Raw genomic sequence first — 20075 nt, 5'->3', positions numbered from 1 at the left:
TCCAAGACCCAAAGAAAACAAAAAGATGGACTCTCTTGTGAGTCAGTGAGTAAGGGGGAACTCCTCCTGCCTGACTGATTGAGCTGGGTCATCTGTTTTTTTCCTGCCTTTGGACTCATCAAACTGATCATCAGGCTGATGTTTGGAAATATCAGTTCTTCTGGGGTCTCCAGCACACTGGCCTTGAACTGAAGCTACATCATCGGCTCTACAGGGTCTCCAGTTTGCTGACTGCAGATCGTGGGACTTGTCAGCCTCCATAATCACATGAGCAAATTCCTTAGAAGGAATCTCTTTTTATATATAGATGTGAATGAAAAATATTGCCCACCATGTCAGTAGACAAAGGACGCTGGGGCCCTCAAGCTATCAGCCACTACCTGATGGTGAGCCGGAGGGAATTCAGGATGGAGACAAGCAGGCTGCCCGCTGCTGAGCCCTCAGCCTCTGCAGCCACCCCCGAGGGGACTCAGGATGGGAAAGAACAGGACACTGACCCTAGATAGCTAAGGTGCATATCAAAGGAATGACTTCAATGAGCCCGTATTTTCCATCTTCCCATACATGGAAAAACGCTAAATTCCTTAACTTGAGATACCTGGTTTTCTTTAACTAACAGTGATCGTTTGATGTTCCGACCACCTGGTCCTTGTTCAAAAAACTCCTATGTATCCTGGCTCCTCCCCTACCTCTTTAGAGCTGTCCCTTAGAGCCATCTGAGAGGCGGCCTCTTAGGCTTGAAGTCCTCAGAAAGTCTGCCAGATAAAACATAACTCTCACAGACATAGAAAACAAACTATGGTTCCCAAAGGGGAAAGGGGTAGGGGGGAGGGATAAATTAGGAGTTTGGGATTAACGTATATGCACTACAATATATAAAATAGATAAACAACAAAGACCCACTGTGTAGCGCAGGGAACTATATTCAATGTCTTGTAATAACCTATAATGGAAAAGAATCTGAAAAAGAATATATATATGTATAACTGAATCACTTTGCTGTACACCAGAACTAGCATAGCATTGTAAATTGACTATACTTAAATAAAAATAAATTTAAAAAGAAAAAAATTACACATAAAAACAGAACTCTCAACTTTTAGGTTGTGCATTTTTTCGGTTGACGTATATATATCCTATTGGTTTTGATTCTCTGGGGAACCCTGACTAATACAGCGCTCAGATGGAATAGCTGAGGTTTGAGCTCAAGGCAGTTGCTTGTTAGCAGTGACAAGATCACACTGGGCTAGCTCCTTACATTCGCTGGGTTTTGATTTCCCCACGGTAAAGCCTGCATAGTACAAATGTTACTGTCAATTACACATGTACCATAGGGCATCTCTACCTCAGCACTAGGGACATTTGGGGTGGATGATTCTCTGTTGAGGGGCTGTCCTGTGCCTTGTAAGATGTTGAGCAGCAAGCCTTACTTCTACTCACTAGATGCCAGGAGCATCTCTCCACCCAGTTGTGACCACCCAAAGTGTCTCCAGATGTCAACAAATGTCCCCTGGGGTGCCACAATCACCCCGGTTGAGAATCACTGATATATAACAAACATCTTGGGGTTGTTGTGCCAAGATCTAGTGATATAACTTGTGTTCCAAAATTGTTCCATTCATGCCACAAAAGAGACTAATTTATGACGCTAGCGACGTCAAGTGAAAAAAAAAATTGTTAACGACCCAGAAACTGCTCATTTCTGTGTCGGATAAATCCGCCTTCTTGTTTCTGAAAGCCTGAGACTTCCAAGCTGCTCTGCTTGGCTCATAAAACAGAGGGCTGCAGTTTGAAGAATCTGTTTTTCCAAACACACAGGGGACCAGAGTCATAATCCTAAACAGGAGAGAACCGAGCCAGGAGGAAGCATCGCATGGTATGCTGGCTCACGGCAGCTGTGTCTCCAAAAATTATGGTTTGCCTGGAATACATTTCCATTTGGCTCCTTAGCATTTTGTGAAACACAGCCCATGGGTTGGGAAGGACAAGAAGTAAAAACGTAGCCTTCGGAGGGGAGAGCTGGAGAGGACGGAAGTGGGTAACAAGTGTTCTAAATTTGGGAGAGAAATTGGTCTCAATTTTTTTTAAACCTGAGGTAGAATAAACCAGGTACAAATAGAGTCCGCCTACAATATAACAGCCATGAAATGATTCCAAGGACACTGCCGTACGCTGAGAAGCCAACACACAGCAGAATAAAGCACTAAAATGACCAGACTGCCTGGTTTATCCACACAGCTGACCCTTCCCGAATACCCTGCATCTCTCTGTAATGGAAGATGAGGAAATGAGAAAAATTTAATCTTGAAACTGCACAAATCAACACCAATCAAACTGCACAGATCTACACAAATCAGGGAAGTCCCATTTGAGAAAAGCGCTCCCAGGCTCCCTGGCCACAGTCAAAAATCTAAACAAGGGCTTTTCTGATCACAAATCAAATCAGGGGGAAAGGGGATGGGAAGGGATACATTTGGGAGTTTGAGATTTGCAAATGTTAACTACTATGTACAAAAACAGATAAAAAAACAAATTTCTTCTGTCTAGCACAGGGAACTATATTCAGTATCTTGTAGTAACCTCTAATGAAAAAGAATATGAAAATGAATATATGTATATATATGCATGACTTGGACATGATGCTGTACACCACAAATTGACACACTGTAACTGACTATACTTCAATTAAAAAACAAACAAAAATAAAGGGAAACGCAATTAAAGCAAAAAAAAAAACAAACCAGAAAAAACAAGTCAAATCAATGTCTAAAGTTAAAGACTTAAAGCCATGAAATAAAATAAAACCCAGGGAATAGCCCCCACCCTGTCTCCTTCCAGTTCCAAGCCTGGGGAGAGGTCTCGGATTAGGGATCTTGGTTCTCCTCTCTTCCTTTGCAGTCCCTAAACCGGCAAGACAGGAATTAGCCAAAACTCCATCTAATTGCCACAGTTTGTGGATTTGCATTATTTAAATAGATGGGAAGCGCCCATAACTGAGTAACTATTCCAGCATTTAAAGAATGCCAAACAATGAGCCATTTCTTCTTCAGACCCACTCCGGCCCATTTCCGTTTTCCTCTTAACATATTGTGTAGAATTACCCAATGTGTCACTTCCTAGAACACACGATTGTTTATACAAGTAAGCAAGACTTCTCTGGCTGTATTTATTCTCTCCTTTTAGACGTGATGCTTGCAGCCTTCACGGTGCTCCCTTTTCTAGAAGCTTCTCAAGGATTGAATGTGGATAGATGCTATTTTGTACCTTCCTTTATAAAATCAAGGTTATCCTTCGGGAAGTGGGGTGGGAAGATAAGGTGGAACCCAAGAGAGTAAAAATCTGCAAAGTCTCTGTTTACTGTCTGCCATGCAAGGAGTGTGTTGGATTTACTCCTTAACAAGCACTTTAAAGAAACTATTCTGCAATTCATACTTGAGGGCATTTTAACAGTTTAAGAAAAGGGATTTCCCAGAGGGTCTGTGAGGAGAATAAGTATTTGCATCTTGAGTACCCGGAACCTAAGTGGATTTTTCCTGAGCTGTTTTTCCATCAGGAATCTTGGTGGGAGGAGAGGTCACTGCAACGTTTGTGCTTTTGTTGTTGGCCAGGCTGTGGTTTTAATATGGAGGCAATAAAGAATGCATAATTGCACATGCAGCAAAGACTAAAACTCCCCTCCCTGCATGTGTTTTTGGTCCAACATAGAAAGCCCCGCTTGACAGTAAGAAAGACAGGCAGAGTCTCCCTAGTGATTAACACACACACACACACACACACACACACACACACACACACACACACACACACACACACACGAGACTTCTCAATTTCTGACCAAGCTGGAGAGGCAAGAGTCCCTTCATTCCCCCACCAACTTCTCTTCCATCCCATCTCCCTGCACAGGTCTTTAGGGATAATCAGCGGCAGCCTGGGGCAAACATTACAAGTCAAAAAAGATGGATGGAGCCATAAACGGGCCTTGGTCACCCCCAGATCTGACCTCTTCCTTTATTGGCTCATTTTAGGAAGACAAATGCGATGGGCCTGCTTCACTTATCTGAGTCAGAGAGGTCAGGGGCCGTGGTTGGGCGTGTAGATTTTCAGTGAGGGTCTCTCCAATCTGTCCTCATTGGCATGCCGTGTCACACTCCTTCTGACTGAATTCCCTTCTATGAAAGTGCAAGTGAAATTGGGAATACCCGTAGGTGTTGTCATGCTGGGCAGATGATTTATATTTGCTCAGTGCTTGGAAGAGCAGGCAAGCACAGCAGACTCTCTTAGGTCAGGCTCCCTAGAAGCACACCTGCGGTGGGGGTTGTCAGGCGGGTGACTGACGTGGGCATGGGAGGTGGGCTAGGGCAGGAGAGGAGCTACCAAAGCCTTGGCAGCCCAGGGGGAGCAGTGGAGGGTCAGGTGCACTAGAGTTTGTCCCACCAAGGCGAGGGGGCTGGGCTGTCACACTGCAGGAGCAGTCCCTGGGGGGTGGGCTTAACCTCTCAGACATCTGTCAGCCCAGGGTAATCCTCTGAGAAGGGCGTGCACCCCAGCCAAGGAGATCTGGGTGGGGCGCCCCATCTGCCAGCAAATCTGCAAGTACTTGATGACAGCAGCTACAAGTGCCAAGGGGCAAACGCTCAGGACTCAGGAATCTAAAGACCCGAGTGTCGGTTTCCTCATCCAAGATGTCTTCTTTTTGGTCCCAGAAGGCCTCCCCTGAGTCCCCAACTTGAAACTGGCATCCCCGCTTCGTTAGTAGACAAGTCACTGTCACAAGTGCCTATTTCTTTGTTTAGTTCCTGGCTTGGGGGTGGAGGTGGGGCACAGAGTCTATCCTGTTCTCTGCAGCATCTCAGCGCCCAGCAGGGCACCTGCACAGAGTATGTCTGCAGTACACAGTTGCCACCAGGCTGAAGGAAGACATAAGATCTCGTCCTCAGTGGAAAGGCAGTCAACATTTGCCCCTTAGCTCCTCATCTGGTGTAGCTCCCCCACCCCTTTCTCTTTATCTGATACTTTTTCATCTTGCCTTTCCTTCTGTGAGTCCTTTGATGTGTCTGGGTGTCCTCCCTCTCTCTCCACCTCTCTCTGTAGAGGTTGGCTTTACTCCAGGGCATTCCAGCCCCACTCAGGATAATTTCGAGTGATAGTGCCCAGAATTGTGAAATTCTGAAATGACATGATGCCTGGGAGGGCGGGCGGGAAGGCAGCTTCAGCCCGGCCAGGTTGGGTGGTAGGGTGACTGATCGTGGGGCTGGAAGGGAGAGAGGGCCAAGGTGGCGGCAGCCCCTTTGGTAATAAATCAGGCCAGTCAGAAGGGAAGATGTCCAGGCAGGGATACTCAGCACTTGGGAATTCTCTGGAACATGCAAGATCCCAAAGTAGTTGCTTTTTTGATACTCTCCCTCCCTTTTCCTTGGACACTTAATAACTGTCTATGTTTAACTGAAAGGACTCCAGTGGTGGAATTTCCGGCATAGGACATTTGGGTGGGGGCTGATACTTGGGGAGCAAGAAGTTTCTGTGCTTCGGTGGGAGGGGGAAAGAAAGGGCCTCCCTCCAGTATGTCCCAATTAGCAGTCTCCATGAATTCACGTTCTTTTTCGAAACAATTTTTTCCCCTTATAAAAGTAACATAACGATTTTACAGATAATTTAAAAGGCAAATAATGAAAAAAAATCATCCCACCGAAGGAATGCAAACTTATGTGAGCATCTGGGGAGGTTTTCCTCCTGTCTCTTTCCCTATGTAGCTAGATTTGGATCGCTGTTAGGGTTTTTATTAGATATTTTCCTATCACTGTAACAGTGTTTTAAAGCCTCCGCGATACTTTTCTGCACTTCCTGGCATTAAGTCTTGCGGCCAGGGATCTGGAGCACTAGAGTAGCAGGGGGAATTTGGAGCAAGAGAGAGCCCCATCTTTGGACTGCAGTTTCTCCAGCTATGAGATGTGAGTGGAACATAAACTACCAACCACCATAGAGGTTCCATGTTTTAGGAGTTGATCTAGCTTCCTCGCCAGCAGTGGCCTACTTGGGTCTCTGCTCAAACTATTGGATCCTCTAGCCTGGACGATGGGAAAGCCAGGGAAGGTCAGGGAGTCCTGCCCAAAGCGGGGACTTGGGATCAGCCTGCTGGGGCTGTCTTGGCAGAGACGCGAAGTAGCCACCTGCCCAGCTCCCGACTTCCAGTTGGGTCTTGCAGGCCCCATCCTAGAGGATCAGCCTTGTGTTCCTCCTCCAGCTACCAAGCTCCCTCAGCCTCCCTTCAGAGGCCTTACCCACCCTCGCGGGACTGTCTTGTGTATTCGGGAGCCCCAGGGTGCTGCTCCCTTCCCCCATCGAGTGGACAGAGAGGAGACCCCAGACATGAAAGGCCCGAGAGTGGGTGCAATGAGGTGATCACCCTCTTCCCCGGCAATTGTTTGGGCCGCAGGAGTCGGCCCCAGTTAGGCCGCGCCTGCAGCCCGGGTGGGGCGCCGTCCTCCCAACCCGCCTTCCTCTCCGCAGTGGCCTGGGGGCGGACGGACGCGGCGGCGCCCATCCTGGCCCTCGTGCGGTTTCCCGGGGAGGCCCGAGGAGGTGGTGGAGCCGGAGAAAAGAGGGAGGAGAGCATGGAGCAGGAGGGGAAGGAGGAGGAGCAGTGGGTGGGGGAAGGGAGGAGCAGCCGGCTGAGGAGGAGGAGGAAAAGCAGCGGGCGGGGGTGTGGGCTGGGGAGCTGAGTCGCAGAGCGCGAAGGAGACCCCAGGGGAGATTGGAGGCGGAGCAGCCGAGGGAGACTGAAGGGCCTGCAGCGAGCGGGGGAGGAGCCGCCGACGGAGGAGAGGTGGAGGGGGGGTGGGGGGGTGCCAATGGGGCGGGGCCTGCCCACGCCCCGCCCCCGGTCGGGCGGTGCCGAGGAACGAAGATGGCCGGGCGCGCCGCGGGAACTGAGGGGCCGCCGGCAGTGGCGGCAGCAGCACTGGAGCTGTGACTCCACGCGCAGCGGCGACCCGACTGACTCAGGCGGTGCGAGCGGCGGCGTGCAAGACCAGGCGGGCGGTGGGCGGCGAGCAGCAGGCGGGCGCCGGTGCACGGGCGCCGGGCGGAGGATGTACCGGGCGCGGCGGGCGGCTCCCCGCAGCCGCCCCCGCGCCCCGGGCGCCGGGCCTTAGTGCTGGCGGAGGAGGCGGCGCGCGTGGGGCGGCCGGGCGGCGGCGGTGGCGGCGGGGCCCGTGCCGTCATGCCGTGGCTGAGCGGCGGCCGGCGGCGGCGGCGGGGACAGCCGCGCGAGGCCCCGCGGGAGCCGCCGCCGCCCGCGCAGCCCCAGCGGGAGCCGCCGCCGGCCGCGGCTCCCACCGCGGTCCCCGCGCCCCCCGCGCCCTCCGCGCCACCGCCGCCGCGGGCCCGAGAGAGCGCCGAGCTGCCGCTGCCCGCTGGCTGGGAGGAGGCGCGCGACTACGACGGCCGTGTCTTTTACATAGACCACAACACGCGCCAGACATCGTGGATCGACCCGCGCGACCGGTAAGGGGGGCGCGGGCCCGGGCTGGGATTGGGGCGCCCCATCCTTCGGGCCCAGGGAGAGGACACCGGGAGGCCTCTGGGTCTGGGCGAAGATCGTGCGTCCCCGGGGCCCGGGCGAGGATCCGTGCGCCCCCATCCCACGGGCCCTGGCCGGGAATCAAGGCGAACCCTCTCCCGGCCTCGAGGCCCCGGATTGCGGAGCCCCGCTTCTCCGGCCTCCACCGCGGGCGGACACTCTGACTTGGTCCCCTCGTATCACCCGCTGACCGATGCCTTGGGAGCTGGGCGCCTGGAATTTCCTCTCCAGAGGCTGACGGATGGCCCTCTCTTCCTTTTTCCGCCACGGCCTCGCCCATCCCTGCTGGGCCTCTGTGGCCCACCGCCCCCGGCTGTGGCCCCACAGGCGCCCCCGGTCCCGCGGTGGCCAGATGAGCTGTCATCTGGGTGCACAAACTTGAGCCCCAGCTTCGTGGTGTGGGTTCCTTGTATGGCTGGCTCAGCCTTATTTCCATTCGAAGACTGTGCCAGATGGGACACTTCAGGGATTCCCGATTCTTTAGGGGTAACCATCAAACTGTGATGGTTACTCTTTAGCGCCTTAAAAACTCAGTTACAATTCTGACGGAAATAGCCTTGTGTACTCTGGCCAGAATGGACTGATTAGACCCATATGCTTTTGGGATAAATGGAAAACAAAAGTTGTATTTTAGGTGCCCTTTTTGTGCAACATACGAAGAGAACATTATCGTATTATTCATGTAAGTAAATCCTATGGAGTGAAAAAGGGAGTCTTCTAAAAGCACTACCAGATTGAGATGAATTAAATTCACGTAATGACGTTTTTCCTTAACTTTTTGTTCGATAGTCTGCTGATTTCAGTGGGTCAACTGCTTTTGTAGAGATGCATTTTTTTTGTGGAGTTGGAATTCTGTTGAAACCGAGCGTTTCCAGTGATTATCTGATATCTTGTCCTGTCTGGAGCAGCTTCTTTCCACGGTGGGCCTGAGTGCCAGAAAGGAAATACTGCAAGCTTCCCAGTGATTTTAAGACTTGAAAAGGGCCCAGCGTGGTGACATCGCTCCTGCTTCCTCCTACCTGTACAGGAAAGGCAGCGCTTGCATGGCACTGGCGCTTGAAAATCAGCTTTTGAGGACGGAAGCTGCTGAATTATTGTTTGAAGATTTCTCTGGGTTCAGATGGGGAAAAACAAAGAAAGGCAAAAGGGTCATGATTCCTTAACAGTATCTTGGAACATTGCAAACTTCTGCACTCAGAAACTTAGATAAATGATAGCACACTTTTATGGCTTAATAAGATGCTTAGTTATTTTGAAAATCAGGTGAGATCATATTATAATTTTAACCAAAGGCTAGAGCCACAGCTGTCTGATCAAGCCTTAGAAGGTTCTGGAGTTGGTAGAGCTGCTTGGAGTGTGGTGCCCTTTTGTGCTATGTGTCTGTCAAAAATCCAAACAACTGGAAAATGAACCAATTAAAAATACTGTTTTGCTTAGAAAAGGCTGAGACTCATTTTATGAGGGTAATATAAAACAGTTGTGGTTACATGGAAGCGGGGATTCGTGATGAGAAGTATACATGTAAGAATTTCCATTTTTAATGGTACAACCCAAGTCATAGGTGAGCAGACCCTACAGAAATCAGCTTGTAGAATCTTCCTTTCTCTGTGTTTCATACACATTTCCTATGTCCCTCTTTCCAGAAATCTGGGTTACTGAATGACATTTTCACCCTTTTCAGGCATCACTTATGTTATAGATTTTTAACAAGTCCTGTTTCTAGTGTTGAAAGTGTTGATCGAGTGAACAAAAGTGGATATTTTACATTTTTCGGTAAAGTAAAAACGTGTATATTTTTATGAGACATTGTTTTTATAGTGAGTGAAAATTCAGCAGGGGACAGCTTGCACTTCAGCTCCCAGAATACCTTGCCCGAAATATGTATGGAATGTTCAGCAAGCCACAAACATTTAAGTGGTGTCTACGGAAGGGTGTAAATGGTGTAATAGTCATTCTTCTTTTTCTTTCAGAACAGAGCCCTGACAATTTTTTATAGGTGACTGGTTATCCTTTAAAGTATCCTTTAAAGTGATTGATTTTTATGGCGTGGAAAAAGCTGTGTGTCGGGACACCACATTTTCTCCATGTGCATCTGACAGTTAAAATCCTTTTTGAGTCCCGTTTGATTCACACGACTGGAAAGCAGTGTTCAAGAAATGAGGACTTTCCCCAAACAGCTTCCAAATGGAGAACTGACAGGAGAGGCAAAGAAGTAAATAGGTTTTTAAAGAAAATGAAGTTATGGAGGAAGAGATAAAGGTAGTAGATGAGGTGAAAATTGTTGCTGACTTAAAATATCATTTCATATATAATTTATTAAAACTACAATAGCATAAAATATTCTGCTGTAAGCAAGTTAACTGAGGGCCAAGGGTTGTAAACAATCTCTTCTAGAATTTTATAGTAATTCCCTTCCATGTTGTGTTTAGCAACGTTCGATATTGCTGGCTCAGGGCACGTTGGTGAATTATCGTAGCTGTACTTTCTTTTTCAAGTTACAACAAAGAGGTTGCAAACCTAAGGAAACATCTTTACAAATGTGGCTACAGATATGTACAAAATCTCAGTATTTTCAAAACAGAATTTCTTTAGTTTATATACCCACCTTAGGTTTAAATTCACTATCTCTGCAGATCAGTACTGTGCATATAATTTTCATAGTTTTCTGGGGATCATACCCAAAAGCTTTGTTAAAAAATATATAGTTAATTCACCATTTCTATGGCTGGTAGCTTCTTGTGGGTGAGTCATGTGTGGACATTAGTGGCACATAGGTATTCTATGTATATTAACTCAGAGTTCAACGGCCACTGTATGAAAAGGTATTTATTTACCACTTAGGTGGAAAATATGGGAAGAACTTCTTGGCCTCCTTTGGAAAAATGCAGTGCCTTTGACAGTTGTGTATATGTCTGCTTCTTGCAGGGCTGTGCAGAGACTATCCTGTAGATGGACTGAGCGATTGAAACTTCATGTTCTGTTCCCGATAGCTCAGTTGGGATTGTATAATACTGGGAATGCTAACCTCTAGCAGTTTAAGAATGGTGGGCCATATCCCGTTTAAGATCAAAGCAGAGTAGAAATGATCTGCATGATGGTAGAAGGCCCAGATTATGTCATGACAAAAACTTTTAGGGATCATTTGTTCACGAGATGGGATTTGATTTGTGCCACATGGAGGAATTCTGTGCTATGTTAAAAGTCCTTTGCTTTAAGCAGAAAACAGGCCATGGTTCCAGAATTTGCCAGGTTGGAGCCCCACATAACAGGTCCAGATGACATCATTGCCACCTTCTTGGAACCTTTATTCAGTGTTAATTAATAGGAGGTTGACTATATTTACCTTGCAGAGTCTATTTTGGGATTGTATAAACTTTCTGAGAAACAGATAATGATTTCTCCATTTTTCATTCTTTAAGATTATAGGTAGTGTTTGCATATACATGGGGGAATGTCTTGCTTTTAAGGCCATAGAGGGTGGGCTCCTGTAAGAATTGTCTTCCATCTAGATTATCAACAGCCACTTCTTGGTTTATTCTTGGTCTAGTATCTTTTTTTTTTCTTTAAGAAAAGTGGAAAAGTTGTTCACTTCCAAAAATAGCTCCTGGATGTTTGGAAATCTTAGTTTCCTTTTCTTCTCTTTCACTGTGATTTTCGAAGTGGAAATTATGTGTTTCACCTTCTCTGGTAGGTTCTGTTGCAGAAACCCTTGGGTCAAGTGACATGTTAGAGGTCACATGGTGAGCTGGATGAGCTTTCAGCCTGGCTCCTTTTGCTAATTGACTGCCTTTCCAGTAAATTCAGTAAAATTAATCTGATGGCACAGAAGCAGAGCTAAATTCTACTGACTTCAGTTATTCCCATTCAGAGCCAGTAAAATGAAGGAATATTTATAGATTCTTGGCTTCCTATGTGTTGGGACGGTAGCTGGAGACCAAATTTGACTGGGAGATGGGAGATGAACGTAAAATGGAGACGTGACGGTCACCAGGCACCTTTATGAGGCGGTGGGAGCTTCTGAGAAAAGGAGAGCTCAGTGGAGCCTGGGGGTTCCAGATCCTTGTCTGTCATCTCGTAGGTCCATTATTTCTCGTGCTTTCTCAGTGCTGGGGATGAGAAAGGGGAATGCGAGACAGGTGCTGGAGGTGAGGAAGTGCTGGCAGTGTTTGGAGTAAAAGAAGGCTCCGGTCAGTTTCTTCGTGTAAGGCAGGTCCGACTCGGCCAAGACCACGCGTCGCTTGAGCCCTACAGCTTTGGGGTTGAAAGAGCCGGCGCTGTCTCCTTCACGCTCCTCATCTTGCCCTGGAGGGCCACAGCCCAGGGGTGTGTCCCACTGGCTGCTGGCAGGACGGGGACTTGAGCAGAGTCTGACCCTGATCCTGTGCTCTGTCCAGTATGCCGCCCAACTGCCCAGTCCCTACTCAGTTTTAAGCATGCTGCCCCTGTTCAGTCATCCTTTCGTTTAGTAACTGTTCCACAGCCTCTCTGTCTCAGGCACTCTTCCAGGGTTCAGGACTCCAGTGACTGAGCCCCAGCAGACAGGTGCCTGCCTCCGTGTGGCTCACACAAGCTTCTGTCCTTTTCCCCAAGGCCTCACCATGCTGTTCCTGCCCCCAACTGTCTCCTTGCTTGGACCCCTTGGTTATGGGACGTACGGGCAGTGCTTATCGTGTGTCAAGCACTCTAGACACTTGCGTGGATGCTCTCACCGAGGACCCACAAAGGCTGCAGGAACTGAAGGTGGACAGGTGATGGAACTGAGGTCGGGGGTTGACTTAGTAAGCTCGCTTCCCATCGCCAACAGGAGTAGCGTCAGTCCGATTCCAGAGTTGGGCCCAGGTCCACTACCTGTACCTGACCCTCCCCTGGCTAGGTAACTGTGTGCCCTTGTACTGTGTTATACCCACCTGTTACTTTTATCTTGCATTCATTGTTGTTTGATATTTAACACCCCCTCCCCCCGTCCCGTAGGTAGAATAATGGCCCGCCAAAGATGTCCATGTCCTAGTCTTGGAAACCTGTTAATAAGTTACCCTCCATGACAAATGACATTTGTAAGTGGGATTAAGTAAAGAATCTTGAGATGAGTTGATCATCCTGGATTATCTGGGTGGGCCCAGTGTAATCAGAAGAGTCCTTATAAGAGGGAAGTAGGAGGGTCAGAGTCGGAAGGAGACACGACAGCAGAAGCAGTTGTTGGAGCCATGTGGCTGTGAGCCAAGGAATGCAGGCAGCCTCTAGAGGCTGGAAGAGCCAAGGAAGTGGGTTTTTCCTTCGAGCTTGCAGATGGAACATGGCCCTGCTGACACCTTGATTTTAGCAGAATGGAACTGATTTTTGACTTCTGACCTCCAGAACTGGGAGATAATAAATGTGTGTTGTTTTAAGCCGTTTGGTTTGTGGCAGTTCATTACAGCAGCAGTCGGAAACGAATACACCCATGTGCTGTTTTCCCAGAGAGGATGGAAGCGTCCGGTCAGCTTGGTGTCTCTGAGAACAGCCGCGCTGGCTGATGTTTGCTGGGTGCTTCGGGGGTCCTGTCTTAAGCCTTTTACATCTGTTTTCTTGGGCTCCTCACAACACCCCTCGGAGTCCTGTTCCTTGTGGACTGAGCCTGGAGTTTCACTCACGTTAGGCACCAAGTCACACTTGATGAGCTAGCCAAATATGGGTGACGGACAGGGTGGATTTCCAAGAGAAGAGGCCAGTTGGAAACTGTCGGAGGTTTTCATGGATGTCATGGGCCAGAGCAAGACACATGCGGGGCACTAGGGCTAGAAAAGCCAGCAATTATAAAGCAGAGAAATTGTGACGGGAACAGGCATTGCACAGGATTGCCCAGGACTTAGCTGTTGCTTGAATTAAGTCAGGTGAAATCAGGAGGGTAGTGGATCAGAGGACTCTTTCTGACACCTTAGGAGTAGCTGAGACTCACCTGGGGCCAACCTGGAGGCCTCCTATTAACCCCACTCCTAAGCCTTCACTGTTTTTGCCACCGTTGCTGGTGATGGTGCGTGTTCAGTGACTTGGTTACATAGAGAGGCATGCTGAGTCATTTAACTTACTGTGTTGCTGATAGGCAGTGTCCTAAACAGGTATGCAAACTGGGCAGGTGTTACTTTAGACCAGAGTTTCTTAGCCTCGGCCCTGTAAATACTTGGGGGCGGGTAGTTCTTTACTGTCAGGCTGTCCTGTGTGGCGTAGGGTACTTAGCAGCACGCCTGGTCTCTACCTTGTGCCTGCCAGTAACACCCCCTCCATGTTGTGACAACCCAGAGTGTCTTCGGATGTTGCCACGTGTCCACTGTGGGGCCAGATGGCCTTATTGGGAACCACTGAACTGCTTCTTCCTACCTGGTTGCAGTGGTTCGTGTTTAGGAGCTGAATTTGTTTCGAGCGGATTGACAGTTACTGTGATGTTACATAATAGAGCGTAAGGCCACAGAGGCCTGCTTTCTGTGTTTCCATGAAGAATAGATGTTAAACATGTTTATGTGAAAAAGCCTGAATTTGCTAACTGTGCAAATAGTAATACCAGTATGTGAAACTTTGGGAAAGTAGTATGGATGTATTCTTCCATTTGTAGAATATTATCAATCAGTAGGTAGTGACTGAATGTCAAGTGTATACACACACACACACGTGCGCGCGCACACACACACACTCAGTGGAGTGGAAGACAGTGAGTCCGTTAGCACGTCAATGTTCTGCAGTGTTCTGCATTAACTCAGAGCTGGCCTGGCCTTCTGGGGAGGGGGGCGGATAGCGGGCTGCCTGAGATGCCCCGAGACATCTCCATCCCTTCTGTGAATGAAGGAGCCACTGGGGTGAGGGCTGCCTCTGCCTTTGCTCAGAAGCTCTAGAAAGACAGGGCAAGGGCATCTTGAAAAGCTGCTTATGGAGCTGTGGAATCTTAAGTGTTTTCCATCTGAAGCATCCTCTTTTTATTGACGCTCAAGGGGCTAAGTCGGGGAGAGGGAAGGAGGAATGGAGCTGGCTGGTCCCATCCCTGGGTGACAAGCCCCCGCCGGCGGGTGGTGGGACATTGAGCCAGGCTCAGATCTCCTGGGAGGCTCCTGTGAGCCAGCCTCAGTGCCGTCAGGACATGGAGCATGACCGTGGTGACGGTGACATTCCAGGCTGCCTGGAGCTCAGGCAGGACGCCGGATGGCCACTGCAGGACGTGAACTGTTTCTGCCACTGGAGCTCTGTCCTGGCGAAAGGTGCCTGTCTCCAGTGTGGGGAGGCCTCTAAATGTCCAGGTTACCTGGATTTGTCCTGAAAATTATTCCTGTGAAAAAAAAAGTTGAGATATAATTCACATACCATAAAATGTACCCTTTTAAAGCATGCAATTTAGTGGTTTTTAGTGTATTCACAAGGTTGTGCAGCCATCACCACTATCTGATTCCAGAACATCTTCATTACCTCACAAAGAAGGCCTGTACCCAATAGCAGTAACTCTCCATCTCCCTCAGCTCCTGGCAACCACAGATCTGTTCTCTGTCTCTAGAGATTTGTCTGCACTAGACATTCCACATACATGGAGTCCTACAGTCTGTGGCCTTCCGAGTCTGGCCTGTCTTGCTCAGCATGATGTTTTCGAGATTTGTCCATGTGGCAGCGTGGGTCGGTGCTCCGTTCCTTTTCATCGCCAGTGTTCCCTGGTGTGGCTCCACCGCATTTGGGAAGCTGCCCTGAAGTGCCGTCCCTGTGCAGATGCTCCCTGCAGAATATGGGAAATAGCCCTGTCTTTAATTCCATTATGTCAACTCCCAGCTGTTTTACTCACAGAATGACCGTTCATATGTTTGCAGTGTCAAAATGTAAACATGACCTTGTGTACTCAGTGAACAAAACGAGGTCTCGGGCTGACTGGGATCAGCTGTTGTCTGTTCTCGTTTGTTTGCCACTTGTTTTGGCTCCTTGATAACTAGGAGCGGGCTTCTCCTCTGGAGCTGTGCACAGTCAGGCTGGCCTGGAGCTTTGGGAATCTGGCACCCTCTGCACTTGGGCCAGGCCACCCGGTGTTTTAAGCTCCCCTAGAGATGACTGTGTAGCCCAGAGTCCCAGTTTTGTGCCAGGGCTAGTGGACAAGTGAGATACAGGGGGTGCTGATGTTTAACAGGCTTGGAGCTGGGACTCTCAACATGGAAGACTTGATGCATGTATTCAGATTTCTCTGCATTTTGGACAAAGATGGTCATCTTTCATTTTGAAGGAGGAGAAGCCGCGCTCGTCCTGTGGACCACCTGGACAGACCTGCATTCAGGTCCTGGCTGTCATTTGGCTGGCTGCACCTGCTTCTAACCTCTTTGAGCTTTGGTTTCCTCCCGTATCTGGGGCCAGTGCGGGTGGTGGCCAGAGTTCACAAGTGAGGGGGCTGTGTGTAGAACCTGTGTCCCGATCTCTAAGGTGGCCTGAGTTGTTCGCCTGGAGAGCACTGTGTTGCATTGCAGTGAGCTTGGAAAGCCACCGGCCTGGAGGACCAAGGCAGAAGCCCCCAGTCTGTGCAGGGGTAGAATGGGCCCACTGTGTGCCTTCAGAGAGAGGCGTGACTGTCTCTTCAAACCTGTTAGTACGGGATTTGTTTGTGTACCTGTTTGGGGGAGTTAGTGGCGGGACCGTGAAGCTAGAGCCGGTGTGGGCAATATGTCCTTTTCTCCCTTTTGCTTTTTGAACCATGTGGCTATATTAACTTTTCAGAGAATTAAATGAAAAAAATTCAGGAGAACAGGGTGCTTTTGTAGACACGAATTTAAGATGCCCTCTCCCATCCCCCTTCCCCAGCCCCCTTCCTCTACCTCTATCCCCTACGTGTAAATTTCTCTGGCAATTTCTAGTCCCTGATTTGAGCCTGGAATACATTCCTGTTTCTAATGATGATGTCACTACTCAGTATAGTCAGACGATGTTGCTCTTAGATGGATATTTTCAATTCTGTCGCTGTGCATTTGGCATTTTAAAATTGTAACATATAGCTCTTATACAGCATACTGCTTGGGAGGTGCGCATCCTGTCTTTCTTGAAAAATGTCTCCTGCCCCTTTTCCTGGGTGTCTGTTAATTTTTGGAAGTGTTAGTTACGTTGGGACAGAAGGACATGTTGGATGAAACTCAGGGGGGTTTGGAATGGGGGAGTTTTAGACTTCTAGCCCAGGACGACTGGCAGACCTTGCCTGGCAGGTCAGGGACGAGGCCAGGGTCACACCCAGCCAGCTTGCTGGGCTCCCATCTCCAGGATGGGACCTGGCATTCAGAGGGCAGTTCAGGGATGGTCTGGCTGCAGCCGCTTGTGTTCACACTCTCCCCTCCATTCTCCCTCTGTCCGGAAATGCCCCTCATGCACACTGGCCTACTTCTAAGAGAGAAAGTTTTTAAAGAGGGGGTGATCTGTCCTGGCAGGCAGCCCTTCTGAGACCTGTTGTACTCATTTACGAAGCTTAATGCACTTTGTGTGATTGATCAACCGATCGATGCAGCCAGAGGGGTGAAAAACAGTAAAAATTAATTGTTCAACATCCTGGCGACCAGAGAGCTGCCTGGTTGAGTTTTTCTTTGCAGCCAGCTATGCTTCTCTCCTGCAGACCCCGCTCTAGTCCTGGTTGGTGCTGTGCTCTGATACAGAGGTGTGCGCGCTACTGACTGTGGATGCCCTTCAAATGTTCAGGCCCACAGGGACCAGGGGTGTTTTTCTGTTATGTGGGGCAGCCGTGAAGCATTCTTGCTATGCGAGAAGGACACTGGAAATAAGCAGAATGTAAGAAAATCCCACCTGCTCCTTTCCCAGGGAACCAGTGTTATAAAGGCTTGCTGTGTGTCCTTCTCTGTGCCTCTACCTAAGTATATGTGCATAAGCCTAGACCTTTGTTTTGGTAGTTTACGTAAATGGGATCTTGCCGGGTTTTTTTTTTTTTTTTTTTTCTGTGACTTAACCATTTTCATTCAATGGTATGTCTTGGTGCTCTTTCCACTGTCAGAATATACAGATCTACCACCATTCTTTAAAAAAACTTGTTTTTGCTGAAGGTAGACATCACATAACAAAATAACTCATACTAGGATAAACAACTCAGTGGCATTTGGTTCATTACCAGTGTTGTGTAACTACCCCCTCTACCTCGTTCCAAAACATTTCTCTCACCCCAAAGGAAACTCTGTTTTCATGAAGCAGTCACTCTCCATCCCTCCTCCCCCAGCCCTGGCAGCCACCAGCCTGTTTCTGTGCATTTGCCTGTTCTGGACATTGCATATAGGTGGACATTTCATATAGGACACACACACACACACACACGCACGGCCTCTTGTGTCAGGCTTCTTTCACCTTGCCTAATGTTGAGGTTCATCCACATTGTAGGGATCTGGTTTTGTGCTTTTGCTTTTGGTTTAATGCAGAGGACACACTGTCATGTGATCCTGAGGGCAGCCGTGTGAACTTTGCCCATGGGAGCAGCTGTCACCCTTTAAGAAAAATCAGTTGAGGGTCAAAGAAAAGAGATCCACTTAATGTAGCTTTTAGTTTCTTACTTCGAGAAAGAGAGAAGTATAAAATATTTCACATTTCTTTTTAGCATTAGGGACAGGAAAGCCAAAAACTAATATGTGGTAGGCTTTTTAATAATCCAGATGCTCCGTCTGTGCCAGGTGTGATGGAGGCTAACACATAATTAACATCACCTAGCCCTTTTCCTCAAGGAGATGAAAATGCAGCTGGGGAAACAAAGAGAACCTATATAAAATAATAGGGTAACACTGCAGCAGTCCCCAGCCTGCTGCCAGGGGGTGGGGCATCCCTGACATCAGAGGATGCGGAGGGGCCAGGTCCGCGCCTGCGCCTGCGCCTGCGCCATGCCACCACGCAGTCCCTAGATTGCCTTATGGCTGGATTCTCTTACATGTACAACGAGAACAACAATACTGGTCAGTTGACGAACTGATGCTTGCTGAGTGTAAACTGTTTCCCAGATGTGATGGCTGGCCCAGGAGATCTTAGGACAGGGGTTGGCAAATAGCAGCCTACAAGCTGAATCCAGCTGGCCACCTGGTTTTGTGCAGCCTGCCAGATAAGAATGGGTTTTCCATTTTTAAATGGTTGAAAAAGAATCAAAAGAAGAATAGTATTTCGTGAAAGTTCTGTGGAATTCAAGTCTCAGTGTCCATAGGTAAAGTTTTACTGGCGCACAGCCACGCTGGTGCAGTTGTTTATTGTCTGTGGCTGCTTTTGTGCTATAACGACAAAGTTGAGTCACTGGACAGAGACCACATGGCCCACAAAACTGGAAATATTTACTGTCTGGCCCTTTACAGAAAATGTTTGCTGACCTCTGATCTTAGGAGAATACGGAGTCTAATCAGGGTCTCTATTAGTCACTGGGGGTAGGGTGGATGGGAGCCCGGGGCGGAGGACACAGGATAAGAAGACCCCGAGGGGAAGTCTAGCCAACTAGAGAGAAGGGGCTCGGAATCATGAAATGCAGCGGGGAACCCTTTCGTCAAGGAACCCTCGGTAGAGACTTCTCTTTACCCTGCGAGAGGATGTTGCATCTATATCTAAGTGTCATAAGACAACCAGGGAAAGCTGATTAGGTCATTTAAACACTGAGTGAATTAACACTACAGTTGACCCTTGAACAATTTGGGTTTGAACTGTGTGGATCCACCAGATTTTTTTCAATTGTAAATATTACAGCACAGAACTGTGGATACAAAAGGACCGCAGATACAGAGGGGTGACTATAAGTTATACAGGGATTTTTGACTTCCTGAAGGGTGGGCGCCCCTAACCCCTGTGTTGTTCTTTCCAACTTTCTATGAATATATAATTATTACAAAATAAAAAAGTTTTGAAAAAAAGGAAATTGGAAAATGAAGGAACCAAGCAGAGATCTAGTTACAGTTTTTAAATTTTAATTTCCTTTCCTTTGAGTCACTTATTTACATTTTATTCTGCTTTTTCTATACAGTACCTGGCATATAGCAGGTTCTCAATAAATGTTAAATACGTTTATGCATGTAGAAACAGGTTTTATTTATTTATAATGATAATCTTGTGTTTCTGTAGTTCACTTAGTTTTTCTCGTATATTCTAGAATTCTCAAGAGCAGTGCTTTCTTGCCAGCTACCAGAGCCCCCCCTTTTGTTGGGGTGGCCACCCTTGACTCAGGGAGTGTGATCCTCTGTGCAGCTCCTGGTGAAGTCCTGACTGCTGTAAGCCAGTGGGTCTCAGGTGGGGGCGATTTGGCCCCCAGGGGGCATTTGGCGATGCCTGGAGACATTTGTAATTGGCACAGCTGGAGGTGGGAATGGGGTGCTACTTATATCTAGTGCGTAGACTCCAGAAATGCTGCCAGATGTGCTGCGGTGCACAAAACAGTCCCTGCCACAACAAAATGCCCTGGTCCCGAGTGGCACTAGTGCCTGAGGTTGCTCAAAGCCAGTCGTGGAGCATCTAGGCCTGTAGTTGGCCGAGGCCGGAGCTCATGAACCACAGCTGTCCA

The 20075-nt window shown here is 48.5% G+C and overlaps 1 protein-coding gene across 2 annotated transcripts in view; it reads left to right on the top strand.

The window, feature by feature from the left end:
* The first annotated feature begins 7219 nt into the window (after nucleotides 1-7219).
* The window catches only part of LOC105105255 (protein WWC3), a 100682-nt gene continuing 87826 nt past the window's right edge, over nucleotides 7220-20075 (top strand). Inside the window, exon 1 of one of the 2 annotated variants that reach the window (XM_031445967.2) lies at nucleotides 7220-7503. In XM_031445967.2, coding sequence (XP_031301827.2) covers nucleotides 7220-7503 — 284 coding nt within the window. The remainder of the gene's footprint in view (nucleotides 7504-20075) is intronic. The other variant, XM_031445966.2, reaches the window with a different exon arrangement.

This window comes from Camelus dromedarius, chromosome X (genome assembly GCF_036321535.1).
Source record: "Camelus dromedarius isolate mCamDro1 chromosome X, mCamDro1.pat, whole genome shotgun sequence".
Classification (NCBI taxonomy): domain Eukaryota; kingdom Metazoa; phylum Chordata; class Mammalia; order Artiodactyla; family Camelidae; genus Camelus; species Camelus dromedarius.
This window is presented reverse-complemented; position numbering and strand designations above follow the sequence as displayed.